The sequence below is a fragment of the Cotesia typhae genome, unplaced genomic scaffold (genome assembly GCF_013202065.1).
Source record: "Cotesia typhae breed Kobodo isofemale line unplaced genomic scaffold, CoteBio_Ctyphae scaffold_91, whole genome shotgun sequence".
Lineage (NCBI taxonomy): Eukaryota > Metazoa > Arthropoda > Insecta > Hymenoptera > Braconidae > Cotesia > Cotesia typhae.
This window is the reverse complement of record NW_027423781.1, coordinates 632,701-642,368: the sequence shown is the minus strand read 5'-3', so window position 1 is coordinate 642,368 and position 9,668 is coordinate 632,701. Positions and strand designations below refer to the sequence as shown.

Sequence of the window (9,668 nt, the reverse complement as noted above, 5' to 3'; positions counted from 1 at the left end):
CTTGTCAAAAAAATTCTCCAAGTAATTAAAAAATTTTTAACTTACTTAAAAAATTAAGTTATTTATTTGAATTTGAATTTTGGCGGGCTAATGACGTAGCTCCATATCCGGTGCGCAACGCCATCTTACAAACAATTTACGAACTAAATAAAATTTTTTTGGTAATTTAAAATAAATAAACGGCTTTTTTGTAATATAAAATAAAAATTTTAAGAAATAATTCAAGAGAATAAAATGATTTCTAATTTTTTTATTTTTCCTGTTTATATAATTAATAATAAGTACATAACATCCAATCAAATTATTCATTAAAGATAATAATAATGATAATTTTATAATCTCTGTTATATTTTATATTTATAAATAATTACTCACTATTATTAACAATTATTTAACCTAATAGACGACAAAAATGCAAATTTGACTTAGATTCTGTTAACCATTATTTCTCTTTTGATCATTAGTCATTAGCTTCAATTAATTATTTATATTTTTATTAATTCTCGGTGCTTTTCTTGGTAATAATAATTAATAATTGTAAATCTCGACAACATAAATAAATAATAAAATAAAAATCTATTAATTTACATCATCAAATAATTTTAACAAACATTTTAATGGCAGTAATTTATCTGATGAACATTATTTAAGAAATTAGTTTATTATTCCAAAAATTGAACAGTACTTTCAATAAAACTTTTACTTTTTAATAAATATTTTTATTCTTGTGTAATAAATCCAATAAAAAAAATACACTGTGCAATTTTTTTTGAAGAATTTGCGACTGTCGGCTCTACTGCGCATGCTCGAGCAAGGAACAATTTCTGCGCATGCGCAAAAATGGTTCCATGCTTGTTTTAAAGGCTAAGTGTATTTTTGAATAGATTTATTACACAGTTTTACATTTAATAACGTTGAATTAAATACTTCGGGGCAAAATGGCTCAAACTGTATTGTTTAATTAATTATAATTTTTTTTTTATTATAAAATGATTCTATTCAAATAGATAAAAAGGCGATTTATTTTTTAGTTTAATATTAACCTATTGTAATTATTAAATATACTTTAGTAAACCTAAAAAATTTTTAATGATCTATATAAAAAACATGAAACATCTCTATCACTTACAATATATTAGTATATAATTATCTATATTTAAAAAAACCTCTTAAATATATTTGATATATATATTTTAAACTTTGTTTAATTTAACATTTACTTATAACTGTATAAAAAAAGACAATTATTATATTTTGATGATCTCGATTGATTTTACGAAAATCAGTCTACTTTTTAAATCAAATAAATAGACAATATATATATATATATATATATATATATATATATATATATATATATATATATATATATATATATATATATATTTATATATATAAATTGATATAACCTATGATTCTCGGAGCTTTTAAACAATCTAAAAATTAAAAAAGCTCTATAAAGTTAAAAAAAAAAAAGTAGTAAAATATTCTAACAAAAACTAAAAAAAACTATGGATACATGATGAATCAGTTCTATTGTTAATTACTGTAATTAATAATAACGATAACAATTATTTTCAACTGGAAGTGTCGATGAAAAAAATAAATTTTGGCATTTTATTCCCTGAGCGAAAACTAAATGACTTAAAAAAATTAATTAATTTTAAGTAAGCACGCTCAATATTTTTACAAACTACTAAGTACCTAAATATATCTGTATATATATTTATGTATGTATATATATCGGGACTGTTGACTCTTCTGCGCATGCTCAGACTGAGAACGAGTTCTGCGCATGCGCAACAACCGTTCCATAGTCGTACGCATGCGCAGAGACTTGGAATAACTTTTGCGCTTGCGCAAATATATATATATATATATATATATATATATATATATATATATATATATATATATATATATATATATATATATATACACATATTTTTATTAATAAAAAAAAAAAAATAATAAATTTTTTTTTCATCTTTCACTATTGGATTCGTTGATTGGAGGAGCCACCACGACAATAATATTCGTATGGCCATTTTGTAACTGTTAAGAACGATCTTGTGTGGATAACAAATTAGTATGTTCGTCATTATTATCCTCGTTGGTTTTTTTACTTAACAAACCTGAGGCAATTTCAGCGTCTAAATTTAATTTACTGTGACTACTTTCTGAATTATTCGTAGAGGGCTCCACAGGCTCCTCAATTTGATTTGGCGGTGAGTTCCGAAGCTGCCCGTTAGGTTCGCTGGTTTTGCTTTGAGGTAAGAACTTTGAGTTCGTAACAGGAGAGGCGCTGACTGGAGTTGGAGATGTTGGAGCAGTGGCGCTGCGAACTGGTGAGTTCTGTTCCGGTGATTTCATGTCGTCGTCTTTGCGACTTAAAATTGGAGATGACTGCATACTCCGGTCGTCTTCGTCTAACGAATGCAGCAGCTGTAAAATTATAATTTTTTTTTATTAATATTAAAAAAAAAAAAAAAAAAAAAAAATTTTTTTTTTTATTTTGTAAATTATTTTTAGAAAATATAAAATCAATTACCTTCTCAACTTCGTCGTCAAATTGGTCATTACTTGGCGACGGATCCTTCTGACTTCTCTCTAATAATGTAGCTCTCTTAGCAGCCAAGTATAAAGACCTTTTTACTTTTAGATAAAATACTTCAGTAACAGCACGTACTGAATAATCAGGTACAAATGTATGCCGAAGTATCGCATCTAAATTAATAGACTGTATACTTCCTAAAGACTGTGGATTGACATTTGTTGTCGGCGATTCAACTGAAAAAATTAAATTTTTATTATTGGAATTATTTTAAAGACAATTTATTTATGTTAATTTTTTTAAGGAAAATTTAATTAAAAAAAAAAAAAAAAAATCAATTGTCTTAAAATAAAAAACAATTCTTACCAACTCCAATATTGGTACCGAGTGCCTGGCATCCAAAGTAAGTAAATGGACCGCTTTCAAATGTCAGATTCTCTTTACCAACAGTTACTTCCACTCGTCCTTCTAATATTAATACAAAATAATCAACAGATTTTCCCTGTTGATAAATTAACGCCGCAGGATCATTTCGCGCTTTTTCACGGGACTTTACTTTTATGTGATGAATTATGTCCTGTTTCAATAAACGGCGTAGAATTGTTTCTGATATTGTGTCTGGTTTAAATGGAGCAACAGCTAGAAAAAAAAAAAAAAATTTTTTTTCAATTTTTTAAATTAAAAAAAAAAATAATTATTTAAAATACTTACTGGTAGATAAATATTGGAACATTGCTAATGTTAATTGAGGTGAAATATGTATGCGTTGACTTTCCTTTTTCTCTGCAAATACTGTAAAGTCCGGTAATTTCGGACGATTATTTAATCTCTTGCGTTTACTTCTATTGTCAGCTGTAATAAAAAAAAAAAAAAAAAAAAAAAAAAAAATTATTTTAAAAAATTTATGTAACACATAAAATAATTTATCAAAATAAAAAATATTGCAAGTAAACTCACTAAAAACATCAGTCTCGTCCATTATTTCGGCTTGGATTAATTCTTCGATAACGTCTTCTAACGTAATTAAGCCTATTACTTCGTAAAAAGGATCACCCTCGCCTTCGTTGTTTACTCTCTGCACGAACGCCATATGACCTTTGTGACCTACAATATTTTTATTATTATTCAATAATTTAATACGGGTTTTTATTTTAATTTATCGAATATTGACTTTTACAGTTTTGTTGTTGTTGTGATTCAGCTGTAAAAAAAAAAAAAAAAAAAAAAAAAAAAAAACAAATAACAATTACCTTCTTTAAATTGCTTAAACATAATATCAAGCGTAACATCTTCAAATACAAAATTACAAGGATTCTGATAAAATTGACAAAGTGTCTTCAGTGGAGTATTATCATCAGGATCAACAAATGCCAAATCTTTGATATATAACATTGTAACAATATTATTTCTTGTTCCTTCGTATACGGGAATCCTTGAGAATCCTATAAAAAAAAAATAAATATTGAATTTTTAATTTATTGAATTATTAATAATAATATATATGTATATATAATTGTCCGTGAAGATAAATGCCCGTGATTATTTTCCGGTATCACACGAACTAATTAGATAACATATTTAATAATAATAAAAAAAATTTATCAATTTATTACACGATTATTGATTACTATACTAATGAAATATCTTTGAGATAAAATAATATTTTTTAATTTTTAAAACTATAAGCAAAAATTTTTTTTTTAAATATTTTGTTTAAAAAAAAAAATTAATAATAATAATAATAATAATAACCTGATTTCATAATTTCAGAAACAGTTTCAAAATCAAGGATCGCATTATAATCAAGCATATAGACATCTTCAATACGTGTCATCACATCAGCGACTGTTTTTTTCCTCAATTCCAAGGCACCGGCTATTATGTTTACTTCATCTTTCTCTAAATCATTGTAACCAGTTGTTACCTGGAAAAAAAAAAATTATCAGAAAAATATTCAAACGAAAATTCTTACAAGTTAGATTATTATTAATAGTATAAGAAAATAATTGTACTGGTTTTATACACAGGTGTTTTTACACCTCGAAAGAAATCATTATCAAATAAATATATAAATAAATAAAATTATTTATTGATTTATTTTTACCGGTTGACATTGCATGACAGAGAGAAAAAAAATTAATTCCAAGTTAAAAGAATTAAATTTCAAATTTAATCGTGATCTTTCGTCGAAATAAAAGTAACACGCATTTTAGTTGCGTGTCATATTTAATTTGACTTAATTATTATTATTTTGGCTACTGGTAGATTCATTTCCGTTATTTAATCCGATAAAAACATCCAATGAAGTGTAATCGATAAAGTAAATAATTTTAAATATTTTTTATGACATAATATAATATTTAATTAATTATTAAAAAATTATTTTTAACTAATTATTAAAAAATTATTTTTAATTAATTATTAAAAAATTATTTTTAATTTACGTAAGAACAATAAATTGTAATAAAAAATAAGGACTTACCTTAACAAGTTCTTTGAGCCGCTCACGATTATAAACATTTCCTATTTCTTCTCCCAGCATATAATCCAAAAATTTACTTATCGGATAACTCAGCGGGTATGTTATAACCATTGTTATCTTTGTTATTAAGATTGTTTTCGCACCAACACATAGGCCGTGTCGACTACAAAATGCCTAAAAAAATAAATAAATAAAAATATCTTCAACTTTTACTTAAAAAATATTTAAAGCTCAAATAATTGAATAATAAAAATTTTTAAAGCAAACTTAAAAATTTTCTGACTCATAAAAATTGCGTAATTTAAATTAAAATAAATTTAATATTGAAAAAAAAAGAAGAAAAAATAAATCATACTTGCGGTGAGATCTCGCCAAAAATAACAATTGCCAATGTAGCGCCGATAACAGTGACTGTGCCGGAGGTTAAATCATCCAGAAGGATCGTAAAAATAGAATTGACAAGTACATTTGAAAATAATATGGAACAGAGAAGATAATTTCCATAATTTCGCACCGGCTGGATTGTACGTGCGTACTCTCGTTCTTTTTCAGTCCCAGTGTTGCATAAAATTTTCAATTCTGTCCGGTCCATTGACATTAATCCAAGATTAAGACCGGAGAACAATGCCGAGAATGATAGACAAGTTAATATTACTATTATTTGAAGCCACAGCGGTAGAGTTTTTTGGTACGAGATGATCTGAAAGTAAAATAAAAATTTTTTAAGAAAATTTTGTCATAATATATTTTATTTGTCTCCGTGTCTAAAATTTTTGAATTTTTGAATTTTAAAGAAATTAATTTTTATTTTAATTTACATACTTGTTTATAGACTTCTGTTCCTTGATGATAGAATAAATTAACACTACCAGAGGACATACTTTTGGCGCAAATGTAAAATGGTGAACCCAAAGGAAGCATTCCCGAGATAGTTGCTGTGAAATTTTCGACTTTTTCCACCTGTAAAAATGTGAATTAAATTAATAATATTTTCATAGACTATAAAAATTTATTTTTATTTCTGAATTTAATTAAAATTAATTAAAAAAAAATAAATAAATAAATAAATAAAATAAAACGTGAGATATCGATTATCAAACTTACAATAAATTCTTGTGACTTAATCTTGTCGCAAATCTCACCGCGATTTTGTGGTATATCAGTAAAACTGATAACAGTATCTGTAGTAATCCCAAAACCGAAAATACGTATCGTTACCAAAGTTTCGCCGACAACTTTCGGCACGCCGTTAGCAAACTCTTGCTCTTCTTGTTCACCTTCCAATCTTAGACCATAAATGTGCAATTTTTCCGCATCGCCGTTCATTGCTGGTTTTAAGGAGGGTTTATCCACAATTGGAATATCACGTTTTCTTCTCGGTCTAAAAAAAATAAAAAAATTCAGTGAGCTTTGATTAAAATAAAAACAAAATTTACTTTTTATTTCTATTGTAATTTATTAACGGATTAAGCTCTTTATTTGTACGCAGTAGGTCAAGGTCACTACGGAGATTTTATAAAAGAAAAAAGAATTTGTAATAGTACTTTTTATCTTTATTTTTATTCCTTTATTACTTTATTACTTTATATTGCAGATGAAATGCTCTGAGCTATTGATTGTTATAACTAGGCTTTAAGTTTTAATTAATTAAGGTCATTAATTTATTTATTTGTTAATTTGAGTTATTAAATTTATAAGTATGTTTAATTTTTTTAATTCTTCCTTAAAAAAAAATTTTAATAATTAAGAGATGATCTTGTATCTTGTCAACGAATGATATTTTTGAAGATATGAGCTTATCCCGATGTTACCCTCATCAATACCTTTCATTTGAGTACCCACATCAATTTTTCATATATTTCATATATTTATATATATTATATATATGTATATATGAAAAATATATCAAAAATACATGTGGGTACTCAAATGAAAGCTCTTGATGAGTGTAACATCGGGATGAGCTTATATCTTTAAAAATATCACAAGTTTTTTTTTTTTTAATATTTTTTTTCAAATTTTTATATCATAAATTTATAAAATTTTTTGTAAAAATTTAGATTACAATATAAAATAAAAAAATGTAATCTATATACTCTATAATTATCAACTTAATACGCCCATTATCATTACAGACCTCAAAAAAAATATTTATAAAATTAAAAAATTAAAAAAAAATTTTTTTAAAAACTAGAACAAAATTAATCAGGTCCAAAAAAAAATGTGTCATTTAATTACATGTAATTAAAATTTTTGTCATTAACTACAGTGAAGTATAGTTAAACGATACTGGACATAAGGTCGCCGACCAGATACGATGAGTCATATGTTAATTTGATAACTGAGTACTGTGAAAAAAAAAAAAAAAAAAAAAAAAATAATACTGTAGTAAAATTCATAAAATAAATTGTTGAAAAATAAAAATAACAAATGCGTAGTTTTACAATAGTACGATCGGTTTATAATTAAAACTGTTTACGTTTGATCACAAGGCAATATTTTTGGAAATGTAAATAAAGACTTAAATCCTTTATACAAATGTAAATATATGTATTTAATTTATGTACGTAAATAAATAATTTAGGTAAGTTAGTTAGTATGGTCCAAACATGAATAAGTTAAGTCTTGAGTAAGTAAAAATAGATATCGTGGCCTACATCTCACCGGCTATTCCCGATACCGACGCCAACATTTTTACTTAATAAATGAATAACTATCTGAAAATATTACTTTGTCGTGATTCCTAAAGCTTACATTTATCATAATAAATAATAATTAAAATGAATATTGATAAACAATTCTAATATTTTTAAATTTCAATTTTTTTTTTTTTTTTAATTGATTTTTTTTAATTAAAAAAAAAAATTTATATTTAAATACAATTTTTTTTTTTCTTTTAAAAAATTACATTTATATTCATTTAATAATTTTATTATTAAATAAGTTGTAATGAAAATATTTTGGGATTTTTTATATGACTTAAGATTTAATTAATTTTTTTAAAAATAAAAATTAATAAAATCATAAAAAGAAAATTTTTTTTTTTTTTAAAGAATTTTTATCTTTAATTTAGTTAAATTTAACTAATTTAATCTGTTTAACTTAATGAGTCAAAACAGAATAATTATCGGATGTCTGCTATTTTCAGTATCACTTAAATTTAACTTTTCCGGTGTATACGATCAAGATCATTTCTTCAATTACACGTCTAACGTCGTAGAACATCTCCAAGATTTGTGAATTAAAATTACAATAAAATCTAACAATTTTAGATTTTTTTTTTATTTAAAATACTTAAAAAAAAAAATTTTTCATTCATAAAAATTTTCTTTGCAATTATTTACTCCAAAAATTCTCTGTAAAATAAAATAAAATCAAATCAAAAATTAATTAATGCTAATTTTGAGAATTGATTTAGAAAATATTTGATAATTTAAAAAATTTTTAAAACAAAAAAATTGTGCCAAGAAAAAAATTAATTGCATTAAATTGAGCTGTCACTTTACAATTTTATAATTTTCTTCATCAAATAAATTTCTTCATTTGAAAATGCTCTATCTCTAGATACACAATTAAGAAATAACCTTAAATAATTCTTTTAAAGTTCCCGCCACAATTATTTAAAAAAAAAAAAAAAAAAAAAAAAAAAAAAACAACAACAATCAATACTTGACTTGTATAATACTCACAAATGAACCAGCAGGTCCTCGACTGGTCTCCATTTTCCCAGTAGCTGTTCATCTCCCTGAAAATTATTCTCCACTTGACACAAGTAGATCTTGGTAACCTCTAAACTAGTATAAAACTCAAAAATGGCACTAGTACCCTCACTGTCACTCCAAATATTTATCCCGTAATTATTTTTATCAATATTACCACTAATATTATTATTATTATTATTAATATTAATATCACAATATGTTTTGTCAGGAGTCCACTTAATATTTTTTAATTTATTTAAATTCACACCAGTTGTCAATAAATAATATTTATCACCAACACCAACACCAATTTTTATTTCACCAGCTTCTTGATTACTCTCACCAGCACCAACACTTGAACTATAACTGTAACTATCACTTTTAATTATTGTGTTTCTGTTATTTTTATTATTAAAAATTATATCCTGATAATAATCACTTGTTATTAATTTAACAGAATTTATTACCGGCTTGTTGCTGTCGCCATTGATGCTGGGCAGTGCAGACGAGTCAATAATTGTTGTTGAGTTAATAATAAAGAGAATAATTAATAAAAAAGCCGGCGATTTACGTGAACGACCTACATGTTGCGCCATCATGCGACTGAATGCCGTGTGCGAACGTGCGAAGTGGAAATGTAATGGAACGGGAATATCTGTGGGATAATAATAATTTTAATAACAATAATAATAATGATAATGATAATCATAATAAATTAAAAATAGTAATAATAATAATTATGAATGTCTTTACCTCTACTCTACGAAGCCAGTACTGGCCACCGTGCACCGTCCACTAAACGCTGCTCTTGCTTTCTATCTTTTGATTGTTGGTGTTGCTCTTCGTTGTGTGACTGTGTGTGTGTGTGTGTGTGTGTTCGCTTCGGTGTTGATTCGAGTGTATATCTATAGTTTGTTGCTGTTTTCCTGTA

General features: G+C 25.2%; 1 protein-coding gene across 1 annotated transcript; it reads right to left on the bottom strand.

The window, feature by feature from the left end:
* Positions 1 to 1,932: 1,932 nt before the first annotated feature.
* Positions 1,933 to 9,635, bottom strand: Uex (metal transporter uex). Its single transcript, XM_074258745.1, has 13 exons — positions 9,491 to 9,635; positions 8,726 to 9,392; positions 6,141 to 6,417; positions 5,859 to 5,996; positions 5,392 to 5,736; positions 5,037 to 5,210; positions 4,307 to 4,478; positions 3,805 to 3,996; positions 3,512 to 3,658; positions 3,266 to 3,406; positions 2,921 to 3,193; positions 2,552 to 2,790; positions 1,933 to 2,445 (listed from the first exon to the last, which is right to left on the bottom strand). The coding sequence occupies exons 2-13, from the start codon at positions 9,334 to 9,336 to the stop codon at positions 2,059 to 2,061; spliced, it is 3,096 nt and encodes a 1,031-aa protein (XP_074114846.1). The 5' UTR covers positions 9,337 to 9,392; positions 9,491 to 9,635; the 3' UTR covers positions 1,933 to 2,058.
* Positions 9,636 to 9,668: the final 33 nt, after the last annotated feature.